Source organism: Plectropomus leopardus, chromosome 2, assembly GCF_026936395.1.
Source record: "Plectropomus leopardus strain MGB_pleo_1.0 chromosome 2, ASM2693639v1, whole genome shotgun sequence".
Lineage (NCBI taxonomy): Eukaryota > Metazoa > Chordata > Actinopteri > Perciformes > Serranidae > Plectropomus > Plectropomus leopardus.
In genome coordinates this window covers 25,374,697-25,402,285 of record NC_142177.1, presented here as the reverse complement: position 1 = coordinate 25,402,285, position 27,589 = coordinate 25,374,697, and the positions used below count along the sequence as shown (strand labels likewise).

The window sequence follows — 27,589 nt, the reverse complement described above, 5'->3', positions numbered from 1 at the left end:
ATAAATTTGCATTATTTTGGTTGTTATTTGTGTGGTAATGTTACAAGGTTGTATGGTAACCTTGTGGTGTGACTTGAATTTGTCAATATGAACAAATATATATTTCATCACAAGAGCAGATTCATTTTTTATCTTTTTTAACAAAACCTTTGCTTTCACAAGATGATCTCATCCCTACCTGTGATACTTTGTGAAGCCCAAAATGATGCCAAAGGCAGCCTCTTATGTTGTATTTTGCCGCATCAGGAGTCGCTGGAAACAAGGGGTCGCCGGTTAAGTTAACCATCTAAAACTTTTGGTTCTGACTTCTTGCAAAAACATGAAGCAAGGCAACGAGTAATTGGCGAAAACATATATATATATATATATATATATATATATATATATATATATATATATATATATATATATATATATATATATATATATATATAATTTTTGTGTGTTTTCTGTTTTCTAACACTCCTCCCTTTTTTCCATCTATTTTTGAGGTTATATCCTTGTCACCTGTTTCTAATTTCTTGAAATTTGTGGGAGATTTCCTGTCAAGTCGGTGTCTGAACACAGCAGAAGCAATATATTTTGACACCCTGAGAGTAAAACCAGGCTGGCTTTTGAATGCACCCCTTTTTAAGAAGAAATTAAGGTATTTTGTTTTGTTTCTGTGGAATACAATATGTAGACTTGTGTGTGTGTGTGTGTGTGTGTGTGTGTGTGAGTACAATGAAATAACAACAGGTCAACAGGAAACTTATAGTGGTTTTGTCATGTAGTAATAACAATCGTCATCAGGATCAATATGTGAAAACGTCAGAGGCCAGGACCTCAAGCCGTTGCTCTGATTCATAAAAGAAGATAAAGATCAGCTGCATATAGCTGGAGGTCAGACTGACCTCAGCTTTCAATCCTCGGCTCATTTCCTGTTTTATACCAGCAGGGTGATGATTAAGTTGGTCATACACAGTCTTTCCTTTTGGCGGCAGTTTAAATCGTACCAGCTACACACAGCTAATCCAGCGAAGTGTTAGAGAGAGATGTTTTACTTTGCATGAGTGTTGCAGCAGGATCGAAAAAAGATCTGATTTAAGCACAGATGACCTTCTCCAGATCTGTGAAGGATAGAAATGAGTAGATTTATCAGCTGTACAGTGGAAGAATGCAGAACTGTGTATTGGTTTTGTGGTTACCAGCTTCATGTTTGAAGACACTGTTATAGATCATTCAGATGTACAGTATGTTCAGGTTCTAAGACAGATGGAAACAATTAAAACATCAAATCATTTTTCATGTTTGAATCTGAGCTAAATCAATGCCCACCAACATGGGATCAAGTGCAAATGCAATTAATTCTTCTTTCGCAAAGCTTACAATCTTCAGTTTTTGTTCACATGGAAACATGTACATTTAATTATGTGTATTGTGAGGTCATCCTTAACCCTTTGAAACCTGAGCAAATTGGCTCTTTCAGAAACATGGGAAGAAGAACAGAGCAAGAAATGGCCCAAAACTTTGTAAGAAATTAGTAAAATCACAACAAAATTACCTGAAAATAAGAAAAAAGGTAAAAGGAAGAGAGAGAGAGAGAAACAAAAGAAAATGACCTCAAGAAAGAATTATAAGAGAATAATGAATATAGTTTCCTGGACATTTTTCCCTTGCTTTTTGACAATAAGTTATCATTTGTGTACTTGTTTTTTGTCTGTTGATTAAAACACATTAATTTCATGATTGGCCCCTATTCATGATTAAAAATAACTGAATCTTAAACAAAACAAACTGAACATATACATGCTTTTTATTATCATGTCAGAATGAGTGAATTATGAATTATTTTTCTCTAATCCATAAGCTGATGATCTTATTATAGTAATGAAAACAAATTCCCCTCGGTGTCTGTCAGATGTCATCCTGGTTGCTATGGCAGATAAACAGGGAGTGTGTGTGTGTTTGTGTTGCAATGTAAGCGGATTGTCACCCATTAGGGCACTTTGATGAGCCAAATCTGTTGATGTCTCATCCAGTCTTGGGGAAGTGACTAATCATTACACAAACACACACACACACACACACACACACACACACACACACACACACACACACATAGAGTCAAAGACAGAGACAAAGTGAACAAATACAGCACTAATGAAGCCGGTGTCACTCACAAATCAAGCCTAAAGTAGTCTTTGTTTAAAATTAACAAAACGAAGGACACTGACATTTAACAAATGACGGCTTTTTTATTCTAATAAACTGTTTCCTTTGGGAGAAGCTTGTTTTCTAAAATCCCTTCATCAGCATGTTAAAAGAAGAAACTCATAAAACGGTTTCTTGACTGTGTGAGCAAAGGCCTTTGATCAATGGTGCAACCACTGAACCATATTTTGTTTTACATTTCTACCAATAATCATTTTCTGTGATAATTAACTTTAAAACAAGAAAGAAAACAACCCTGTAAATTAAGTGTACATGTGCTTTGTTGAACATGATCTTGTATAAGTCAGCCCACACTTGCAAAACGATCCCTAAAATCACCAACATTAATCTGAGACGCCATTAAGATAAAAACTCTGTGTTCGATCCTTCACTGATGAATGAATCTGAAACATTATTGCAAACCCTAAGGTGTAAGATGATATTGTAGATTCATCTTGTGGTTCTGAGAAATTAGCTCTGGAGCAAAAATATTTTTAAAAAAAACCAAAAACTAATTAGTTGCCACTCTGTTGTTCATTTCTTTTGTGACTCTTTTGTGTTTAGGTCCATTACTTTGTTGCCTAAGATCACTGAAGTCGTCTCATCAGTTTAACATCAGTGTTTGATTAAGTGAGTGTTCGCACATATTGTTTGTACATGCAGTTTGGACTACTGGGCAGCAGGGTCTGGTGGATCAGAGTCCATTTGCAGGGATTTATCTGTTTAATAACTGGGAGAATTGTGTTGCACTACCCTAAGGGCCACATAATAACGCACTCTGGCGCTCAGTCATCACTAATGCCCTGATCCTGCTAAATGGACCTGGTTAAGTCTCATATTAGGGGGCTGGTTCTTCCTCCATCCTGTCCCTTGTTCCCCTTTGTTCAGTAGGATCTTTCTCCAGCTCTCCTGGGGGTTTTCAGCCGCTGACTATGAGGTGTATATAAGACCCGGCAAGGATATTACCACCACCAAAGTTAGCCAGGACACTGCACAAAGAGGACACTTAACCCTGACCAGGACGAGTGTTTCCTCTGTTCTCGTGGAGCTGAGTCTCTTGAGGTCAACAGGTGTAAAAATCCTCTGCCTTTATCATCAGTACTTGTCTGACCTCACCTTCAGATTGAGACCATGGACACAGCTGCGGTGGCGACTCTTCTGGCACTGGTTGTGGCGATGGCTGGCGTCAGTCAGGCTCTTCACATCCAAGGCAGTCTGGACAAAAATGACATCCTGCCAGGCTCAGAGGAGAACGTGGCCGACCACCTGCTGGGGCTGGTGAGACAACAAAACACTTCAATTCTAGTCTGTGATTTTAACCTGCTGTGACAAGTAGATATATCATTTCTCCCATACAATTCATGCTGCACCCAGTCAAATTTGCCAGAAATTATGTTGGCATCTGAAAATAAAAAAGCTAATTTTGAGACTTATCTCAGTCACACATGGTTATGTGTTAAATACTCAGTCTGTCTCTAGGCAGGATTTAAAAATGGGCTGTCTGCTGAGCCACGTTAGACTGAATGAAATATTCTGTGCACCACTAGAAGTCATGCCAACATTTTCTGAGAAGTCTGTCACCCCATGTGATAGAGTATGTAAATGGGATTTGAGCAGTTTTTATCAAGTGAGACAAGCTAAATCACAGGACTCATTTAGATTTCAGACAGCGTTCGTCTTCATGCAACAGTGTGAAATACACTGTAATACATTCTGGGGTCAACAGACAGTCAGACAGAAGAGGATTCAGATCTTGGTGAAAATTCGAAGGTTTTCCCTCTGTGGCGTGCACAACAGACAGATCAGGGTTTTATTTTGCATAAAGATAAGGGTGGATGTTTATTTGGATAGGCATGAGGTCCATTTCTCCGCCTTTGCACACTGATATCTACATCCCAAGGTCCCTCGCCACAGCAGGACTGCCTGGCTGCAGTTACAACCCCTGGGGTTTGTGCTGCAACCCAGAATTGGATACAGTTAAGGTTCTTGATACTGTCCCAAGAAATTTTTGTGGGGTTTTCATAAATAGAACACAAGCTTTTTGATGCTAAGCTTTGCATTTGTCTGTGTGCATGCTGCTGTGCTGCAGGAGAGTGAAAACACGGATAACAACATCGATGATCGTCTGCTGACTGCGGTGCTGAGAGCTCTGCTGCTCGGATCCCAGAGAGAAACCAGGAACTCTGTCCTCCATCAGCCACAGAGGTCAGAGCCATTATATAACCCGTAATCATCACACACATACATAAAAACAAGCACACAGGACATAAGTCATCTATACCACTGTACAGTTTCAACTCTCTATAGCAGTTTCCCTTCAGTACAACATCATCCATGACTCAAATGGACTCTGATTTTTAAAAGAAAAAAAAATATTGTTGATGCACTACAAGATTGTCATCATCATTTATGCCTGTAAAATGTAAAAAACTGAAAAATGCCTATCACAGTTTCTTAGAGTTCAAGGGGATGCCATCAAATATCTTGTTTTTATCCGACCAACATACCAAAAGCCAAAGATATTCTGATAATGTAAGAAAACAAAAGTTGCCAATATTTACACTTTAAAAGCTGGCACACAATATTTTTTTTATATTTTGGTTTGAAAATGGACTTCACCGCAAATTAAAGTAGTTCTTCTGTCAACCAACGTATCATCTACTGATAGCTGCGGCCCCACATCACAGATGTACAGCCATACCTAGATAGTGGACCCTAAGATGGCGTTAATTCTGTCCAATCAGAAATGCTCCTCTGGTGCATACGTCAAAAAACGTGGGTTTAAGTACCTGATAGATGGCCCACTGAATATGTACGGTAATGTTTTTCCTGTTGGCCTCGGCCGTAAGTTCCCGCTCAGCCCACAGACTTTACGTTGTAGTGATGTTACGGAATGATTTTTTAATTACTTGTCTTAGTTTGAGGAAAATTTTACAACTATAAAACCTCCATGGATTAAAAATTCAAAATACAAAGAGTCATAATTGACCTTGTTTGCAGTTTGAGGTGTCAGCAGTTATACAGATGTCTCTTTTACAGTGCTGGACTACGGGAAAAAGCTTTTTGGTGTGCAGGGTAATTTTTTCATTGCACTAGTGTGAGTGGCTGCTGGGAAAAAATTGGAAGCAACACTGAGCTGACTTCCACGGGGCCTGCTTCATGTGCAGATAAAATAAAAACCTTTTTGCTTCTATTTTCAATATCTGAATTTAAAATGTTAAAACAAATTATGATAGAACTTTAAATATCATATATTTGAGGTTGAACTGAATTTGTGGTCTCAGCTTTGAGGGTTTCAGCATTACACTAAAACTGTTTCCTCTTTGAACTTTAACTGACCTCCTGTGTAACACTCCTTTCTGCTCAGTTTGACAAAAACTAACAAAATATTGTGTAAAATAATGGATGTAGTGATCTCAAGTTCAGCATCTTGGCTGTGGCCATTTGAGGGGTTTTTTTTGGAGCCTGAAGTGACCATATATGGGTGAGAAGTGGTTGATGTAATACTCACACACTGTGGTGATGCCTCTCAGACAGTGGCCACCTCCTAATTATGTAAATATGTGTTAAGTTAATAGATGAGTTATAGAAAAATGTCCCTGTACAGTTTTCATGAGTGTTGAAATTAGCTATAGACCAAAAGTGTTTTTGTACCATGCTGTAAATATGTTTATTTCTGCTGTAAAGTTGGGGCATTTTAATATGGGGGTCTACAGGGATTGACTCATTTTTGGGGTCAGCCTCAAGTGGCCATTAGAGGAACTGCAGTTTGCAGCACTTCTGCAGTGGATTTATTTTTCAGCTCTGGTGATTGCTGCTTACAAAACAAAATATTTTGTATTTTCAGCAAGTGAATTATATTATATATTATATTATGATTATATAAATGAACAAATATATGGACAATGTTTCTGCTGAGGTCCACTATGTATAAAAATCTTTTTCAAAAAAAGTCTTCCATTTAAATGATATATTACAACATCAGTTCCTGCCTGTTTCTCCACCCTCGCAGGTTTGGCCGCGGCTCCAGAGGGCAGGTAGTGACAGAGGATCAGATAAATTCCCGCGACTGGGATGCTGCCCCTGGTCAGATCTGGAGTATGGCTGTGCCCCAGAGATTCGGCAAGAAATAGTCTGGCAGGCACTGATGTCCTAGCATCAGGCCAAGCAGCAGGCAACTGTGGAAAGACAAAATTTGAATGAATAAATCTGAATTAGATTATACTTTTTTTTTTTTTTTTTTTTTTACCATTGTCCATTAGGCTTTGCTTGACACCAAATGTTTAATTTAAGACACAAGCTTCAGTTTTCTTTTTTTCTTGCTGATTTCCCAAAAGCATGTTGATGGGCACCATTTGTCCAGACTGGAACGATATTTAGGTCCAAAAGTGTTTGCTGTAAATTGATTGATACAGATTTTTTGTTATTCTTTTATTCTCTGGTAAATAAAGGAGCTTTGAACTTGGAAAAGATAAACTTGTGTGTATTTGTGTGATCAAAATGGTCAAAAGACAAAGACCAGGATTACAATAATTTGATCAAATACTATTTGCTCAAACTACTGAATCAAATACAAATGATGAGATTGTAAAGACCGAATTTTCTGTCTGGGTTTTGAAATCTGCATGATTAAAAGGAAAAAAACTAACTTGAATAAATATGCTGAAAATATAGATTAAGGCCACTTATTATTATATTCTCTTAAGTAACTCATTAGTTTTTGTATTGTCAGAAAATAATAATATTAAAAAATGTATATCCATCACAACACACAACATTTTTTCAAAAAACTAAAATGTTTGAATTTAGGTTAAAATAATACAGAATAAAAAACAGTGGATGCTTCCATTTAAGAAGCTTTGATAAGCAAGTATATATAAAATGGTCATTGATAATAGACTAATCATTTAATAATATGTTTAAAATAATATGATTTATTGTGGATTTTATGCAGTACTGTCAAAATAATTGCAAGTCTACAGGCTGTGCCTAATCTGTCATTTTTCCAAGTTATTTGGATTTGGTTGCTGGACAACTTCTGTGGTTTTACAACAGCTGCTCAGTTGTAATTGTTTGTAAAACATTTTCCAAATTGATTAGCAGGAGGTTTAGAGCACAGAGCTATATTTGTAAGGTACGCAAAAAAACATAAAAATGTTGCTGCAACAGATTTTCTACAATATGAACATCTGCAATACAAGTACATAATCATTTTTCCACATTAAATTTGGCTCACTCAGACATCAGAGGAATGTAAATTTAGTGACGGACACAAAAAAATGTGCAAAGCATAAATTAAACAAAATATTGCTTGGAGAAATATCACTGGACATTTAGTTTCTGCAATTTTATCTCTACAACCCACAGACAGCTGTGCGCAGGATTAGGTCTCCTGGGACGTGGATGGAGAATGTTTTATCCAGCTATCATCTGTTTAATGTACAGTGATGCACAGCTCTTCTGTACAGACTAACAGTGGCAGTCATGCTTTTGTGTGTGGTGAATTTACGGGCCACCTGGGGAAGCAGCATGCAATAAGCCTCAGCACTAATTAAAACACAGCAACATGCAATTACTCTATGCTTTCACGGTTTCCGCAGCCAATTACTGGGGAAGGAAAGCACGTCAATCCCTCTTAGGAAGAGTCTTCTATTAGCCTGACCTCTTTTATGTGGCCAGAAGACAAAATGAAGAATAACTGGTGCTGATTGGAGACTATTGACCCATGACCTCTTAATCCCCCACCCCCTTAGGTTCCTGTTAATCTGTGTTTGTTTGTTTTGTTTTCCTGACCATTTCTGTTTAAATCAAGATGCATTGTTGCATCATTTAGCCTAAAACACAGTTGCAACATAGGTTTTCTAGTTATCTCTTTCTTGAGTGTAGTTTTCAGCATTTCACCATCAAGAGTACTTTTCAGCGTGAAAAAAACCCAATCTGTGGATAACAATGTAGTTGTTTTTACTAACCTAGCTTAAACATTATTATCACAGGAAGCAGGATACAAAACAGGCTAATAAACTGAAAATACACACAGTTATTAGGTCAAGAATGCTCAACTTCAATCAGTCAAATCAGATGTGTAGATAAAATAGAGGTTGTTTCTCAAAAAGTGCCAGCGGAGGATCCCTCGCAGAGGTCCTATAGCTAAGCCTCTAATGTCCTAAAATCTGTCCTACAATCAAAAAGAAACATCCTCAAATCCTAGGAACATCCTAAAATACTTGAAATGTCCTAAAAATCTGACAAATGTCCTAAAATCAGAGAAACATCCTAAAAATCCTAGAAATGTCCTAAAAGCCTATAAAATATCCTAAAATCTTTAAAATGTCCTAAAATTCTAGAAACATCTAAAAATCTAATTAACATCCTAAAATCATAATTACGTCCTAAAATCCTGGAAACACTCTAAAAACTTGAAAATTTCTTAAAATCCAAGAAATGTTGAACATTATAGAAACATGTATGGGGCTTCTGTGACTGGCGCCTGGCCTCCTGTCATTTTTACAACGCTGGCTCATAAGCAAAAAAAGTTGAGTATCCCTGCCTAATAATAATGGAGCTTTATTTATACAGATGGAAGGCCATTTTGATAGACATTTGTACCTATCAGAATGACCTACTCTGCATTTAACTCTATTTATACTGGTGGTAGGCTATTCTGATGGACATTACGCCTGACAGAGTGACCTTCGCTACCTTTAACTCTATTTATGCATTTGGTAGGTATTTTGATAGACATTTCTACCTATCAGATTGACCTATTCTGCATTTTACTCTATGTATACAGGTGGTAGATCATTCTGATAGATATTTTTCCCTGACAAAAAAGCCCAACTCTTCATTTAACTCTGTTTGGAGAGGTGTTAGGTCATTCTGAATGACCTAAGCTACCTTTAACTCAGGTTGTGGGCCATTCTGATAGATATTTGTACCTGACAAAATAAAATAACTTAAAATATGCAGACGTCTGGTTTAAAACATGCATTTTGAATCTTGGAAATATCACAAATGGATTCAGCGTCATCAAAAAAAAACAACAAAACACCCCCGCCCCTCTCCTCCCAGGCCAACCAGATGACGTTGACCTATCGCGTGCCACTGCTCTGAACCAGCCCAGGTGTGCTGATTGGGTCTGACACACCCACCAAACGAGAGAAAATCGCAGCTCAACGCCCACCCGCTTCATCAGTTTTGAGGAAACATGTCGCTCAGCCGGTCTCGTGTGGAGGTATTTTCCATCGGCGCTGCGCATTAAGAGGAGGAAACGCTTTCCGACAGGGGAACACTTTTCGGTACAACAACGGAAACCGTAGTAAAACGGTGTGCGAGTCTCAGTTGCTGATCGGAAAAGGCTGTCTGCCGACAGGGTGAGACCTCAGCAGAAGCTGTTGCAAACAAACATTGTGATTCGGTGCATTTGTTTATCAGTAGCCTGCTGTCTATACTGTGGTGTTTGCTTAGCAGTTAGCTTAGCTTCTGATGTTTTAAGCGGTATCCATGGATTGTATCTATGGTAACACTGTTAGCAAGCGAAGTAATGATAGTTTTGAGCCGAAGTAAAAGTGTTGGCAAGGAAAACGAGATGTCAGAAAAATAGTAGCTGTATGCCTGAGCTTGAGAGATAATGCTAAATGCTGTAGCTTTCTAGACTTAATGATAAGGAGACAGAACAAAAATATTAATAAGTTGTTATTGTTTGTAGCCCTCATGTTGCTAAGCTAGCAACTTTCTGTCTGTCTACAGTGCGGCTGCTATCCTGTACTTCAAAACACAAGCGTCAAAGAGTGTGTGGGACAATGTGCAAAACAGAAGGAGGGAATATGCCACAAAAAGGTAAGACTTATTTATATAAGCCAGTGGTTTCCAACAAGTTTGATATTTCACACAGTTTAACTACATGGGCTACAAATTGCAAAAATAAAGTGCAGTTACTTAAAATTGTGTTGACATGTAGCACTGCAACCAAAAAAGGGCATATTATTACTTCAAGACTGGTGACTTAAAAACACCACAAAGGCACAGCATGTTATAAGGCCAAGTAATACCAAGAAGAAGGCAATGAAATAGTTTCTGTTGTGGTAAACACAAACAACAACAACAAAAAACTGGTTGATGTGATAAATGAGGCTCTTAACAAAGTCTGTATTTCAAAAGAAAGTGTGTTTTCATTAACCTTACACATTTACAAGTCACTTGCAGTCCATTCAGAATGAACCCGTGACCCACTTTGGACCACAACCCACCAGTTGGGAACCATTGTTTTACACAATTTGAATGATTCTTTTTTAGGAACTAACAGTCAGGTGGCAAAGTTGCTAAATACCATAATGAAGTGGGTTGCTTCAGTGGGCTACTATCAGGACTGTTATTCAGTAACTGTTGATTAATTTAGCTATAGTATTTAGCAGTATTTAGCCATACAGACCTGGATACAGCATTCATTCCTGTGAGAGCTGATCAGTAGCATATAAACCCAAAAGGGATGATCCTGTTATTATCAGTGCTACTTACACACTCTGCAGCCCTTAGAGCAGGTGCAAGAGAGACTTGTGGCGTCTGAGCGCTGCTGAGTGGCTGACATCCGCTGGCTGAACAGCTAAATTCCGGTTTAGCGCTCCACTAACTTAAGTAGGGATACAATTATTTGTTCCTACTGCTCTTCAAGACTTTACAAATGTTATAAACCGAATAGACCGAAATAGACCGAAATGTATTCACTGATTTATAGACAGCTTTTCCGCCATGTAAATTTATGGGAAAACATATTTTGGCTCCCATTGCATCATGTGTCAGACCCAGAAGTTGTTATTCCACAGTAAGGCCACCATGTCAAATAGGCTTCAGAGCCTGGAGCAACGGGAGTCTGCTCTCACAATCCATCAACAACAAACAGCCATCAATATAGTAATGAGCCTATAGAGTGCTACAAAAGGAATCCTAAAACATGGAAAAAGAATAGCATTTTTTTCTCCTCTGGATCCTCTTGAAGTCGGTGGGTATTTGGTTAGATGCCTGAAATAGGCCACAAGCTTTACAAGATTTTCACACAAGTTTAAGAGATTGTACGAATCACTAAACCACACTTGTGAAATTTAAAGCTCTTAAATATCTTAAAAAGGCTGTTATTAACAAGTGGCTGAGATTTCTGAAGTTGAAGGCCCTGAATAGTCATCACACTGAGCATATACTCGCTAGTACAGTTAGTAGTTGTGATGTTAAAGTTTGTTTGCTCTGTTTGCTCATAGCCTAACGTTAGCTTTTCACTACTGACGATTACATGTACGCTTCAAAAATCTTAAAAGTGTTGTTCATTTGTGAAGATTATCTTGCTGAACAAAAATTGCAAATATCATATATCAACTTTTGTTCACCACAGAGCTAATTTTCTGCAATAATCCAAAACCCAATGGAAAAATCCCAGAGGCAAGGGAACCAGGACGATGCCAACATCCCAGATGGCCATCTAAAAAACCCCCACATCCCTGCAGCACTATTATGACTTGCCGTATCATGATAAGTTGAGGACGACGCAGTATTAGAAAACTTACTTGGACAAGCTATACAGAGCTGAGATTTAAACTTTATTAGCAGTGTTTTCAAACAGAATTTTCAATTTCAAGAAGATAGACATAAGGGAACTTCAAGACAAGCCCAGTTAAAAATAATCAATCAATCATAAAAACACAAGTATGCATTTAATATGCAAACCAAAAAAAAGCATAACGACATTCTGCCTACTTCACCAACCTCAGTGAAGACAAGGGAACCTGATCATTTTTTGAGAGAAGGAAATAGATTGTAGTGAAAAGATTTAAAGTGGGATCCCCCACCAGGATGTCTGAGTGTGCAGTAGGAGTACACGTAGGGCAGTGACAATGAGATATGAAAAGTAAATATGAGGTAACCAGAAACATGTTGAGACAAAAAGATAGGACAAAGAGAGAGAGCGAGATCAGGGCGTGGGTGCTGTTGATCACACAGCTGTAGCCTCTGATCTGCACAGCTGAGTTACAGAAAGATTCAATCTGAATTTCATGAGTCTGCAGGGGGTTCAGACAAAAACTCTGTGTGTGCAGCAATTATAACCGACAGAGACAGACAGAGAGATGACACTGAGAGAGGAGGAGGGATTGTTATTGCCACCTACTGTTTGCAGTAACTAACAAAAATATGAACTACCTTTCTGATGTCCTTCTCTGTCCACTGTATGGCTCGCTGACCTTTACTCGACCCCCCTCCCATTTTCCCTAATGGTCATCATCTTGGAAGGCAGCCATCTTTAACACTGGAGAGGGAGGTCTCAGCCATTACCGACCGTGACCATGACACAGCACAATTTGTCACACACAACAGGCTTTAATGGCTACAGGGCGAGTGAAGGATCCTCTGTAAAAAAAAAAAAAAAAAGGAATGTCAGTGTAAAGGGTAAACTTTAGTGTTGTGCTGTCCTAAATGATGAAAAAGCACAATTATTTTACTTTATGGCTCAACATTTTGCAAGTCACGCTGCTGTTGAAGATTTGTCTTACCATTCCAGGCGGTCCCTGTATTTTTTGACATGGTGTTTTACCATAAGTTGTAAGAAGACTGCTACCATTCAGTGAGTTTGTATTTCCACATTGTTCAAGTAAAACTGTCATTGTTGTCCCCCTCAATATCTAGAACATGTGTATTTCTCCCCTTCAATACAAACATGAAGGTAGCATAGTGAAAGACATTCACACCCTAAATTGATGCAGAAAAGACAGAAATTGTTCCAAAAAAATCACCAGAATAAAGGAAATTAAGATGCTTAAAATGTTCCTGCAGAGGACCACCAAATTTTCCTTTTCACATGCGACCCCCCAACTGTTAAAATGAAGCGAACACCCTTAAACAGTCTTTGAACTTCTGAGTTACAAACACGTTTTGGGCTTTGTGAGATGGTTATCCAGACCTGGGATGCGTAGTATAAAGGGCTAAAGATTGCAAGATTTTTCTTTTCATAGACTTTCTGACCATACTGACATAAATTAAAACCAATAACTGCTTTGAAGAGTTGGGAAAATATATACAAACAGAATTTGTACCACATGAATCTGAAAATTATTGGGAAGAGAGTGTCTGAAATGACCTTTTTGACTCTGCCAAGGAGACTGGTAGATGAAAGAAATCCGCAGGCCAAGCATATTTTTCACAAGCCAAAATTATAAATTGCCTTTTTCAGACACATATACATTAATTTGTACTGTAAAAAATAGCAAGGTATTATATTGAATACAAGGTGTAGAGTTGCTTAACTATTGGTTAACAGTTCAGTAAAACTAGACTTTCTTAAGAAACTCAGTTTTGTCAGAGTTTAGGCATGCATGAAACACACTTGTAGTGTGTGTTTGTTTGTCTGTGTGTGTGTGAAACTCCAGCGCTGGGAGCAGAGAAGCAGAGGAGCAGCAGTGATTGCCCTTAAATGGCACCAAAATGAGTTAGAGCATAATTTTTGTTTGTTACACACATTCATGCGACAACGTGGCGGAGAGCCCGCTGAGATTTACTCACCAAATGCAATATCTTTCTGCTGGATGGTTGTTAATTTTGAACCTTGAGGGAAAGTCTTCACGATTTGCAGTTAAACTTGTAAAACAGTAATACTTGCAAAACTGCTGGTATGTTCCTTTTCTTTAAAGCTTTCCCAACCAGAGACACAAACAATGTGCTTCTAATAGGAGATAACAACGACTGTACAATTTTACTAGTGTTTTCCTTTCATGAGAGAGGGTGTATAAGATACGCAGGTCTCCCTCTTTCTCTTTGTCTCCCTCTCTCTCTGTCTCACACACACACACACACACGCGCGCGCACAGAGCATGTGGTCTTTTATTAACTTCCTTCTCTGCTTTGATGACAAAAACATTCAGGAAAAAGCTCTTGTTAAAGTGACAACTTTTTATTGTCACTCTCACTCTTTCTCTCACAGCTACAAGAAAAAGAATATGTGTCTTTTACGGTTTTATGTGCAGTTCTAGTGGAGCAACATCACGACCAGGTTAAAAAAAGGAAAAAGGATGTTGTCATTTATTTATACTGTCACACTCCGCTCTGCCTCTCTCCTGCTGCTGTGGGATTTTTTCCACTTATTCCACTCCCACTTCTCTCTCCACCCGGCCACTCCCCCTCTTCAGCCTCATCACCTCCACCTGGTGCTCCCAGCTGCCCTTTATCTCCAATTAAGCCAGTATTTAAGCAGCCTCACTCCACTTACTCTGCCAGATTTGCCCTTGCTTCTATGCCTGACCTTCCAGCACTAACTCTCGTACTGTTTTCCTGGTTTCAACTTGGCTCGCCTCTGACCATTTCTCCTCCCCGGCTCCGGCTCCTCCTCCTCACCTACGCCTAGGCCTGCTGGCTACAAGGGAAGGTGCGGATGAACCCAGCTAAAGTCTCTGCAGTCACCTCCTGGCCTGTTCCTGACTCCGGCAAACAACTTTAATGATTCCTGGGGTTCGCTTACTTCTTCCACTGCTTCATCTGCAACTACAGCTCTGTGGCCACCCTACTCACCAACCCCACCCTCTCTAAGGCGCCCTTCCAGTGGACCCCTGCTGCTGATTGGGCTTTCCAGACTCTTTCCAGACTTCCTCCAGATCCCTGACCCTGAGCGCCAGTTCGTGGTAGATGTGGATGCCTCTGATGTTGGGGTGGGAGCTGTATTATCCCAAAGATCGGCCTCTGACCATAAGCTCCACCTCTGCACCTTCTTCTGCTGAGAGAAACTGTGACACCTGGAACAGAGAATTGCTGGCGGGGAAAATGGCCCTGGAAGACTGGCGGCACTGGCTGGAGGGCACCAAGGAACGCTCCTTGTTTTGGACTGATCACAAGAACCTGGAATATGTCCATACAGCCAAGAGACTGAATTCCAGGCGCGCTGGTCCCTCTTCTTCACCCGGTTCCACTTCACTTCCTACCGTCTACTTTCCTGATGTCCTGTCCTGGCAGTTCCAATCTCTCTGGATCCCTCCTCCTGGTCACAGCAGCTCCTGTAGGTGGAGTACGCCCATAACTCCCTCACCAGGTCCGCCACAGGCCTCGTACTCTTCCAGTGTGCCTATGGCTACCAGCCTCCGCTCTTCCCAGCCTTGAAGGAAGAGGTTTCCTGCCCGTCTGTCCGCCGAACCTGGGTCCAGGCACGCTCAGCCCTTCAGCGCTTCGTGGATCGCTACACTGCTTCGGCCAATCGGCGATGATCTCCTGCTCTGGCCTACCGGGTTGGTCAGACGGTATGGCTCTCCACCCAGGACCTACCTCTCCGGGTGGAATCCAAGAAGCTCGTTCCCAATTTCGTTGGCCCATTCTCCATCCAGAGGGCAATCACTCCGACGGCAGTGCGACTGAAGCTTCCTTGCTCCATGCGCATCCATGCGCATCCATGCGCATCCAACCCACCTTCTACGTGTCCAAGGTGAAGCCGATCCATGAGAGTCCACTGGTGCCAGCAGTTCCTCCACCCCCTTCTCCTCGAACTGTTGCCCTGGTTTTGACTCTGTGCACTCCCTGGTTCTCATCTGCCTGCGGCTGTCCGGTGTTCTACTGCTTTGGCTCTGTCGAGAGATTGTCTTTCTTCCGGCCGTCTTCAGAGCCTCCCACCACGTGAAACATCTCCATGTTAGTGCCACTGGTGTTTATTGTTCTGATGGAACATTGATTCCCCGCATGTCTTTGTTGATCCTGCTGCCTGCTCCTACTGGATTCCTCTGCTCTGCTGCATGCTTGCCTGACGCGAACTGCTGCGTCCTTGACCACGAACCCTGCCTGCCCCTCTCTGGAGTTCCTGCTTTTCCCACACGCTCCTTGCTGTAAGTGTTTCTGCAACTTACCTGATACATTCACCTGCAAGTCCGCTCCACGTTCGCAATTTCCCCACTCAAACTCTGAACGTGAGCTCGCCCCAGTTTCTCTACAACTCTACAACTCTGCTTGACCCATGAACTCTGCTCTGCCCCAGAACTGATAACTGTCTGTACTTACCTGCAACCTGATTATACTTACCTTTGCTCCATTAAACCTGCCAAAAGATTAAATAACATTCATTACCAACTACTTACCTGCTCTGTTGTGCTGCAATTGGGTCCTACCACACCGCTTTACATATTCATGAATTTAGAGAGAGGGAGTCCTTCAGGTTAGATGATGAAAATATTCTCTTTATCCAGCTAGCTGTAGATTTCTCCCCATCTCGTCCAGTTACTTTAAATGAGTACATATAGGCAAATAAAAACCGACACTTGACTTAAAAGGCACATATTTAAAAACACCCTTGTGGCCGATGGTCTGGAGCTTGTGCCATATGGCCGGAGTGTCCCTGGTTTGATTCCAGCTGGGGGCCTTTGTTGTGAGCGAACCCACACCCTCCTTTTCTTGGCTCTTTTTTCTCACATTTTCTGTCTGTATCGCAGTGTGCAACTGTTACAAAAGAAAAATGTCTTATATAATGTACGTATATTGCTTATACAAACATAGTAAAGTGGTCTAAATATGTGACTGCCGTCCTCTCTAAATAATCTATAAAGCTAGTCAGTGTCTGGAGGAAACTGTGAAAACATATTTTCATCAGTTTCTAAGATGAGCTTTAAGCTATTGAATTAAATTCTAATTTTTAATTTGATTGAAAATTTGGAATTCAAGTTAGTGGGATACATTTGCTTGTAATTGCCTGGTTTATTTTTCATTCGCCTCTCATAATGTACAGCAAATCTGTAACGACACAGCAGTCATATGCCTCTTGGCTGGTGTCAGGTATCAGGGCCCAGTAGACGTGTGGTGTAGGGACACTCAGGCTAAGAGGCGATCAATAAAGATTGTCCTGTCCAGGCAGCAGTAAGGACAAGCTTGGACAGATATGAACAAAGCTCAGATGATCATTGTAACAGCTTTATCAGCTTTAGGAGCTAGAGTTTAGACTCAAAACTGTCATCCTGTGACCTTCTTATTTATGAAATATACTGTAGTGTTGTGAGTAAAAGAGCTGTTATTCATTAAAAAAAACATGTTAACATATTTGTCTGTGACTCATGGGTGAAATTAGTGTATTAAATATTGTCAGAGGTGTATGTACATAAAGTGTAAGGGAGATGATTCATTCTGAGTGAGTCTCTGTATTTGAAATACCATATAGGCTATATTTAAGCATGTGTAGGAAGGTGATTTTAAAAATACTTTCTCATGAAGCAGAGGCCCGATCATGCATCTTTTCCTACCTATCCAACAGATAGAGAAAGAGAGGGAGAGTATGTCTTTTGTCAGCCTCTCTCTCCCGGCTGTGCAGGGGCTGCTGCAGAGAACAGCCCCGATCTCAGACATCCAATACAGTCAGAAAGAAATGTGAACAGTGGGTGGGACTTGTGTAAGAGGAGTGGAGTACAGCGAATGAGAGTGAAGGAGAGGTGTTCCTAGCCCAGAATGCCCTTGCCTCAGTGCTGAGAGCCGGGGGAGACGGAGAGGAAGGAGAGTGAAGCCGGGGGTAGAGACGCCAGCAGGTGCTGAGGATAGAAACAAACAGGGTGCCAAAAAAGCTACTTAAATCAGGGAAAAGTGTGTTAAAAGATAAAACTCAAGGGCAGAAAATAGTAAAACTGAAACTAGATTAGAATCTTATTTTTTTCTGAGCAGGATCCCACTTATTTTCTTTTTCAGCCTCCCTCACTGAGCTTACCCTTCTTTATTGTACGGATTTTCCTTCTACGGCTCATCCCCTCCTCCTCCTCTTCAACCTGTCCTCTTCTTTGACAGACAGAGCCACCATGGACACCGGGAGCCCCAGGAAGATACAGTTCACTGTCCCCCTACTGGACACCCACCTGGACCCGGAGGCAGCAGAGCAGGTGAGGAGGAGGGAGAGGAGAATGGAAGCAAGGGGGGGGGGGAAGAGGAGGCGGTTAGGGTGATGTGGGACTTTTTCAGGCTTGTAAATCTTTAATGCATCAGTGGCGTGAATGGACTTTTAGCAAGATCATCATTGTGGAAAAAGATGTGATATGTTTATGTTTGTCACAGAGAACTGAAAAACATTGATATCAGTCATCAAGGCAAACGGCTGCAGACATAGCGGAGCAACTCAACTGGAATAAAAAGCGCAGTGTGCTGTGTCCAAAATGCGTGTATAGACTGATGACAAATTGCTGCCTTAAAGAAACCACAATTTCAGTGTCTTATTACTCCCCCTGCACCTAATTAGCAAGCTGTCTCTTTTGGATGCAGTGCTAAAGTGACCATGATGATTTTAAGATTGATTTTTCCACCTCCACTCACAGAGTAGCAGGTTGTGAGAGACACAGTATCTCAGCAGTGTTAAATAGGCGTGTTGCAGTGTATAGATGTGTCTCCAGTGGGTTTGGTGTTTTTTTTGGTTTGAGTGACTGGCTGCACACACTATACAGCAGTGAAATACTGTTAAAAGTTGCCTGGTATTAATTAAGATTTGACTTGTTCTAAATCAAACTGCTGTCTGCAATGTGACAATTCTGCCACATTGATCTTAATTATGCTGGATGGCATGGCTCAGTTTAAAGCAGATTCTCAATGGAGAATATTAGAATGATGGAAAGGTCTTTTATTCACCTATTTTAAGATCTCATAAACTCAGCATCCCTGAAAGACACAAAAAGAACTCTTATTAGTGACTGAAAAACCCAGTGGGGTCAATTCAGGTGTCTTCAGAGATTGTAGTGGAAAGACGTGTCCCATTTTCTCACTTTTATAAATATAACATGACCAGGACAGGTCATTAATAACAAATGAGCCTCAAGTAAAACCAGCAACGATTTATGAGTCTGACTGCACCCCGTTTATACTTCCCTTTTTTTCTGCGGGTCACTTTTTTGCCCACTGTGACTGTAAGAGAGGAGATTTTAGGAGGACTGTGTTGTGCATGTGTGTATGTGAGTTTGTCCTTGTGAGGACATTTTATTGGATGGTTGGGACTATAGTATGGTCAGGGGTAAGGCTCGCGCAAGATGCCACCTGCAACTAAGTTTTGTTCAAACATTCAATTTTAAGTAGGAGTCGACCCAAATTTGGTTTTTCTGGACCAATATCGATACCCATACCAATAGCGATAACAATTATTAGTACTTGATGAGACCGATAACTAATAACACGATAACCCAATATGCATTTTCAGGAACAATAAAAACATTCCTAACGAAATTTAGAATTTGGAATACAACAAACTCCAACACAAAACTTTGTTTAAATGCATTTGGCAAATGTTTAATCAATATTGCAGACTGCCTTCTCAGGTGTTGGTTGGGTGTAATACGCATGCTTTTTCATTAATTCATTTTATCAGCGATCATTAAAATAAAACGCCGATACAGACAATCAGCAAAATGTCAGATATCAGCCCTGATGAATGTCCAGGCTGATAATCTGTCGACTCCAAATTTTGATATCATTATCTTGCCCATTGATAATTGGACATGCTGACTGGAGAAGCTGGGGATCTAACTGCTGACCTTTAGGATCAGTGCACAACCTGCTGTACCACCAGATGAACAGAAGCTGTCAAATATAAATATATTTAATGTTTCAGTGCTGGATGTTCATAAGCATAGCCAAAGTTTCAAATAATGAGGTAAAAGTATATAAAAGTAATCCCTCTAAACCAAAACCTCAGGTTTCAGATCACTCGGACTATCTGTTTTTTGACTCTTTTTCTTCTTTGGCTTTAAGCTGACTTCAGATAATGACATATTCTTTATATGGTTATCAGCTTATGTTCAGAAGCTTTTATTGGTAATTTATCACAATAGAAGGTCCTCTGTTACAATCACTTGCCCGCTGCAGGGCAGTGCAGAGACGCCGCAGAAGACCCGGAAATGCTGACGAATCAGAGCCGACTGGGCTTTTTCAGAATTGATGCTTAAAGAGACAGGTGCTAAAATTAAGTGTTTCAGACAGAGGTTGAATAGAGATGTTCAGCTTAGACAGTGTGAAGAAAATAAAGTGTTTTTAAAATAATAAAACAAGTAAACATGTTCTTTTAGGAACCCAAATTACAAAAGAGTACAAAAAGACCATCTGTCCAAGTACCATAGTTTTCATGTTTTATGTGAATAAAAGAGGATTTAATGTGGCTTTTTTGACACCAAAGCAACAACATAAAGCAACAACATAACTTAAATGTCAAAGTTAAGACCTCTACAAAATGATCTCAATTAGTAATGAATTGAAAGTGCAGAATAAGTGTTTCACCCCCTTTAACAGGGCAAACCCAAATCATCACTGGTGCAGCCAGTTGGCCTTTTACTCAGCAGACATTTTAACTTGTCTTATAGAGACAGAGCCCAACATGTCATATATCAGAAACAACACCCAAAGGAAAAGGAATACTGTCAGCAGCATAACATGCAAACAAGTGCTGGAATGCTAACAAAATGCCTGTAGCTAGCTAAAAGCATTAGATACTAGCAAGTTAAATGTATATTTTAACACCTTGAAGTCTCCTGGAGATGGAGAGTGATTGTTAGCTTCAACCTCTACAGTTTGTCTGGTCAAATTTTCGAAATACTTGCTGCTCAGGGTATATTAAGTGTCAGGATCCCACAGCTTCTCTCCATTCCCTCTGCTGATCCCTCACTTCTGTATCCACTTTTTTCATCTTAAAAGCTTAGTTTGGAAGCTCATAAAAACTTAATTCTTGGTTGTTTACATCATTGGTAGTTCATCCCATCACACAGCGCATTTTAGTTTTTTTGTCTGTTGTTTGCTAGCAGATGGAAAAGACACAGAGGCACCATGCAAAGTCATACAAAGTCAGTGGAGAGTGATGGATTGTTTTCCCACCCGGTGGGGAGTGTTTCCATAGCAGGAAATTCACAGGTGAAACAGACTTCATTAAGGATGACTCAGTTTCATTTTGTGCCCCAGTAAGCCGTGACAATGAGCCAGCATTCACAATATCAAAGCCCTGCAAGTAGCTAACCTAAATAGAGTGCAGTTGTTATTAATGTTACTATTAAAGGTGCTGTATATGACATTCAGAGCATTAACATGACAGCAAACAACGAAAGGCCATGTAAAGAACGTTCCTCTGTGTGTGTTGCAATCTGAACTCGTATGTTGTGTGCTTTAGTAGATGGTCTAACTGCATGTGCGTGGCAGTGCATGTGAATACCTGTGTGTTCCACTGGCTTGTTAATTCCCGCTGCTCTGCCTGTGCTCATATGGCAGGTAGAGCTAGTACGGTAACACAATAGCATTGGCTCATGTTAATACCATTAGCTCTGTGAATACTGTTGTTATGTTGCTAGCAAGCCACAGGCTTAACCACCTCCATGTTGAGAATTGTGTGGGGGCATGTTTACATTCAGTAATTACATCTCCATTCATTATTTGTACTAACAATCAGTGTATTACTTTGCACAGTGTATTTAGATTTTGGACATGTAGTCCATTTCAGGTATATAATATGGCCTTGTTTCTCACATACCTCATTTGTTTTTGCAATACATGTTAAGTAGCTTCCGTGCTGTTACACTACAAGTTCCCTGGGGAACATGTAGTGTAACAGGGATTAATAAAGTATTTCATCGATCCATCTAGCTGTCAAACTAGCTGAATTCACACTGCCTACAAAGAGTTAAGCCAGCTTTAGTGTTATTATTTATTTCTCATAGGCTGGGTACAAAATCACTCCCTGTTAAATATATAGAGCAATGTGTCATTGTTATTTTGGTGTCTGTGTTTATTCATTGTGCTGTGCCCTAAATGCAATGAAACAAAGAGTCAAGGGCATGTACACTACTCTACTAACAGTGTAATGCTCCAGTTTTTTTTCTGGATCTGAAAACTACAGTTGAGCAACTCTACACCTGTCAGAGATGATATTATAAAGCAAGTACTGAATGAATAAGAATCCTGTGATCTGTAGTGTCAAATCACACTTGCTATCACTATGGTAACCACAGGCACCGCCAAATCAACCAGGACTGAAATCGTCAGGATTATAACTTTAATGAAACCACTAGGAGATGAGCATAAAGATTGGATTGCGTGATTATCCAGGCTTGAAACTTATTAGTTTGTGCTGTTTGTTAGTTTATGTTGCCGTTTGAACTAAGACTCATCATTATGTGTGGAATTGGCCAAGTGATATTAGGGACACTGTGTCTGTAAATTGGTGCCTGTGGGTCATTTATTTTAAAAAAATGTGTTTGTGTAGCTATGTGTGTGTCTCTCTATCTTTAACAATGCTCATCCTTGCAGTGCATTTGTCTCTTATTTTCTCTCTAAAAGATACAGACGTAATTAAAGTCTTCCTGTCTGTCCTGTTGGTGTCTGTGTGTCAGGGAGCCGGTGTTCACTGTCTGTATTTATTCAATCGCACATCTGATCCCAGGGTGCAGACGTTCTATATACGAGCTTAAACACCTCCAGCCTGGTGTTTACCTACTTCTCCTTGCCAGCAGACAGATCTCCTTTTAGCTCCAAGTAAAATTCACTTTGTGTCTTCTGCAAAGACCCGAGAGAGTTCTTAGCTCTTAGCCTCAATAAGCATGACCAAAGCTTGGCTGATTGCCACTGAGACTATGCCCTTGTTAAATATGCTATTTATTCGAGGACCAATCTGAGTGGTCACTGAAGAAAAAGAAGAAAAAAAAAAAAAACACAAAAAGGAAACGTGGGTGTGTTCTTGTGGCCGTGCAAGCACACTTATGAATGTCACGCCAGGGGGCTTCACCCATGGTTCAGTAATCTCTGCAACCTGACTCCCACCAACATGGTGAATCAGCCTCCGTGGAGACCTGCACGTCAGTCAGAATTGCCTCCCTGAGGTCTGACCCTCTCAACAACAGCACACACTCTCTTATCCACACACAGATACAGTGTGTTCCACTCTTATCGTAACCTTACGTTAGAGCTCACTGTGTACTTATGAGCACAAACTGACTGTACTCATGGAGGCCAAGACCTGATGGTGACGGGGGATAGTAGTGTCCAGATTATTTTGATGCAATTTCTTAGAAATTCTGCTGACTAGTGGGGTAGGAATAGGTTGTGGTGCAGTTTGATTATTTGATGAAATAGCTTGACATTTTTGGAAATAGGCTTATCCCAATAAGATACTACTCTCCCATCTGTCCCTTAAATATGAAGCTGGAGCCAGAAGACTCTCAGCTGCTTATTTTATACTCATTTTCCACCAAGTATTAGGGCATGTAAGCATTTTTTTTAAAACACAAGGTAAACCTGTTTAATATAGGCAATGGACTTCTTTCCCATTGCCAGTAGACCAGATTTGTGTACACGACTTTGCAGCAGATAAGAATGTCTCTCTCTCTCTCTCTCTCTCTCTCTCTCTCTCTCTCTCTCTCTCTCTCTCTCTCTCTCTCTCTCTCCCTCTCTGTGTGTGTGTGTGTTTTCTTTTTTTTGGTGTGTCACATTTGATGTTTCGGCAGGCCGGAGAACAGTTAAACAATAGAGAGCAGCATAGATGGAGGTCTGTGAAAAATTTACGTATATCGTTTTCATATATCTGCTACTTCTTCTGTCTCTCTTTCAAACTCAGTGCAGACTTATTTGGATCGATGTTTTAGTCCTGCGTAGGCGGAGACTGACGGAATTTTCTGTTGGCGCATCATTGCATCTTGCTGGTAAAGGGGCTAAAATTAGGGGGTGGCCTATTCTCCGGTGTTTGTTGCGTCAGTGCAGCTTGTGTCTGGTTTACCTGACTGAACTTTGTTGCATTAAGTATTTGTTTTTTGTTGTGCTCACAATTCAGGGCAGATAATACATAATATATAAGCCATGTTGAGTTGTTTTGCTTTTGTACTTGCAGTGGCCAGTGGTGAGTGAGGTTGTAGTAAACTCCGCATCGCATCGCATCAAGCTGAAATTAAACGGGTGCTCATGAACAGTCTCATACTGCATTTTGTTTATCGTATGTCGTGTTTTGCGGCGGGTGGTGCTATTGCTTCTTACACACACACGAGACAGCTGAGTGGATGAGTGTTGCTGAGGGTTGTGTTTCATCTTGCTGTGCGTGAAATTAAAACAGCTGACATAAAACAAAGGATCAGATGAGGCTCTATAAGCTAAATAATCCCGATCCTGATCAGTCAAAAAATACCTTGATTGGCCCCAATACCGGCGTCTAAGATTGGATTGGGACATCCTTTCTTTTATATACATATTTCACAAACATTAGAGCATGGATGTTGACCTGGATACAGCATTAAAGGTGGAACTCTGTTCATTCCTATGAGAGCTGCTCAGTGGTGCATGTGGCCAAAAATGTTCCATTTCTGTGTTTTGAAAGTACTTGGATTTCCCACATTTTGGGGCCCATAGAGCATGCAAACCAGAGACTTGAGGCGGCCAAGCATGTCTGAATGCACCTGAGTGGCCAGCTTCTGCCAGCTGAACAGCTAACCTGTGGTTTAGTGCACTTCTAACTGAAATGGGGATGAAATGATTTTATCACGCAGCACTTCTGGACTTTCTAAATGTTATTGGACAGAATGGATTAAATCCTGATAGTGAAACAACTAAATTTGCAGGGGTTTGATGCTCAAAAAAAGTATCCACTGATTTACAGGCGTTTCTTTCCCAATGTGAACTGTTCGCTGATCCGTCAAGAGTTTTTCTGTTTCCACTCTTTGTGCATAGCTAACTGGTAGCTGGCCATAGCATTTAATTTAACAGACTGATATAAATGTGTCATCGACCTGCTTGTCTAACTCCTGACAACAGAGTGAATATTTCCCAAATGTCAAACTATGTCTGCATGATGTCTACATAATATTCAGATCGTACACACAAATGACTCCATTATTGCCAGACTGAGGCAGCAGTCTGATTAGTGAGGCAGCAATGTTAACAGCAGGTTATTATTTCACATTAAATGGAAATGATAAATAAAGCTGGTTTTCCTCTAAATTAAACTTATCTTTGCTTGTTTACAGGTTTGATGACAATGTTGTTCACAACAACAGACAACTGATGTTGAACTCTTTCATTATCTCTTTATTATTTAGATGAAGTAAACCTGCTTGGTAAAACTAAATCCATGGATGAAGGCAGTAAAATCCTTGGTGGGATTATGAATCATGACATTTTGAGGTGATCTTTTATTACAGGCATTTCAGGGCTGACAATGTCCTCCCACGTATTCCCTACGTTGATGTGTCAGACCATCTTTGTCCTTGACTGAGAACATAACCATTACTCTGTATTGCCTCAGGAGGGACATTTTCCAAAAAGACATTCTGCAAGAACTGCAGTAGATTATATTTATTATCACACCATGCATATATGTCTTGCACATTAAGGTAATCAGGACCGCTTAAACTGAAATATATGGTTTTAACCAGGAGATACTGCCCCTTGGCCATTTGCTTAACACCTCCCCAGAGTAGTGATTGTCCAATCATAGCATAGAAACTGTAACTAGGCACCGCAGGCCTGTTGAGCTTTTGGTTTCTTCACATGCTGAAGAATAAGCTTTTCTAAAACTTTTCCAGCTAACATGCTTCCTACACTTGCAATCAGGGCTGCCCCCTGAAAGTCAGAGATTTTTCACCGGAGACCCCTCAGTGGACTTAGATAGTGTCAAGTCTAGTCAGTGTGCTGTGCAGTGTGCTTCTGGGGATGTTTTGGTCCTCAGCTTTTTCTGCAGAGCGAGTGCTCTTGATGTTGACGCTACTCTTGATTGACGTAGTTACAGGCAGTGGCACAGAGGGAGAGAGGAGGGAACCTTCTGCCTAGAAGTGGTGAATTTACAGCTCACAGCAACTCAGTATGATACAGTCACTGGGTTTTGTCTTATATCTGGAATCGTCAAAAAATGCTGTTGCACATATACAACCCGTTGGTGCCGTTATCCTGTTTAGTATTTGACGTCAATGCAGCTGTAACTCTAAACATCCTGCTGAGCCATTTCAAACATAAAAACTTTGTAATGGAAAACAAAACACATTGTCAAATATTCGTATTTAACTGCCAAATCTGATTTGACTGGCATTTCAAAGGCGTTTCAAAGGTTATGTAACCTATGTAACAACAATGATGTGTTTACACACCTTAGTCGAGTATAACTGACCACATGATCAAAGGCTTGATGGACTTTACCACTAGTTTTAAAAATTGCATGGCAGTCCTCCAAACAGTTTGCTCAGGAGTTTTAGGTAAAACCATGAATGTAGTAATGAGTGTGCTTATTAAGCAGTATAGGTGCATGGACACAAGTAGTTTGTGTTTTGACTGATTTATTGACTTTCTTGTGCTGAGTAAATGAAGCGGCATTCAAAATATCCATTCTGAGGAAAAGCTACAGTGCAGCCAGAGATCAAATTCATCTGATAGCCAAAGCTATTAAAACATTGCAAAGTAAGCTCTTATTTCCTGCTGGCACTATGAATGCAGTACAAGGGGGCCAAATTTAACAGGCAGGCTTTGTAATCTTACTTTGCTAATGGATCACAAATAAAGAAACCATCAGATGAGAGATGCACATTTCATATAAAGTTAGCTATCTTGACTGAGAAATGATTTTATTCACTATGTAGCTCAAAGGCTACTGGCAGCAACTCGCTAATTTAATGTGGAATGTTTTGCTGAAGGTTACTCATATATAAGTTGATATTGTGAATCAATCAACATAACTCAAATGTCAATATGACATCTGTGACCATTCCATTGGTTTTATTGGCTCTTGCATAAGTTTTTACTGATTACTTGGATCTTCTTGCGCTTAAAAAATGTATGTGAATTTCAACTTTATTATGCAAACTGTTGATATTTCATTTCTTCACTTGGAGAGAAAAAGTGTCATTCCAGTGTGCTCTGGCAGCACTACATGTATGTTTAATATAAAAAAAAAACAGGCCACAGTTAGGAAATATGAGAATGTTTTTTAGCTCAGCAGCCAAACTGGGTTATAAAAAAAGAGCATAACAAAAGTCTTTACTAAGCCTCAGTCATTTAGGATGGTGGGTAGCCACCATTTTATATCTTAAACCCATTTTAACAAAATTCTTGTTTTTAAATGAGTCAGCAGGAAAGATTAAAAAGTCAAATGGAGACAAAGTTTCCAACTCATAGAGCCATTGTTGGCGTAATTAGGCAGCTAGCTACAGCTCATAAAATGACAACTGTTAAAGCAGAAAAAATGACAGTTTCTGGCAAGAAATGAGAAGTGTGAAGAAGCTTTTTGTCTTGTCCTGTCTGCGATCAAGGACTCACAATTACCAGTTTACACATTTGGTCCTGTTTTTGTCAGATGAGGCACAAGTACAGACACTCACACAGGTTCACAGCTGCTGCAATAACAGGCCTGAGCAGATACTGTCCATGCTGCTTTTAGTGAAAACACAATGTTTAGCCCTCATTGCTCCCAAGATGTATTCTATTATAAACT

General features: G+C 40.2%; 2 protein-coding genes across 4 annotated transcripts in view; both read left to right on the top strand.

Annotated features, from left to right (window-relative positions):
- Nucleotides 1-3,182: 3,182 nt before the first annotated feature.
- On the top strand, nucleotides 3,183-6,632 carry npffl (neuropeptide FF-amide peptide precursor like). The gene is made up of 3 exons (XM_042494689.2): nucleotides 3,183-3,471; nucleotides 4,283-4,398; nucleotides 6,206-6,632. Exons 1-3 carry the CDS (start codon nucleotides 3,325-3,327, stop codon nucleotides 6,324-6,326), a joined length of 384 nt encoding a protein of 127 aa, XP_042350623.1. The 5' UTR covers nucleotides 3,183-3,324; the 3' UTR covers nucleotides 6,327-6,632.
- A 2,707-nt stretch (nucleotides 6,633-9,339) lies between these two features.
- The window catches only part of LOC121952994 (protein phosphatase 1 regulatory subunit 1A-like), a 45,287-nt gene continuing 27,037 nt past the window's right edge, over nucleotides 9,340-27,589 (top strand). Inside the window, exons 1-3 of one of the 3 annotated variants that reach the window (XM_042499900.2) lie at nucleotides 9,340-9,563; nucleotides 9,940-10,029; nucleotides 17,962-18,053. In XM_042499900.2, the coding sequence (XP_042355834.1) occupies nucleotides 9,993-10,029; nucleotides 17,962-18,053 (129 nt within the window). In that variant the 5' untranslated portion in view covers nucleotides 9,340-9,563; nucleotides 9,940-9,992. Of the gene's footprint in view, nucleotides 9,564-9,939; nucleotides 10,030-17,636; nucleotides 17,709-17,961; nucleotides 18,054-27,589 lie in introns of those variants that run through there. The other 2 variants (XM_088089188.1, XM_042499908.2) reach the window with 2 other exon arrangements.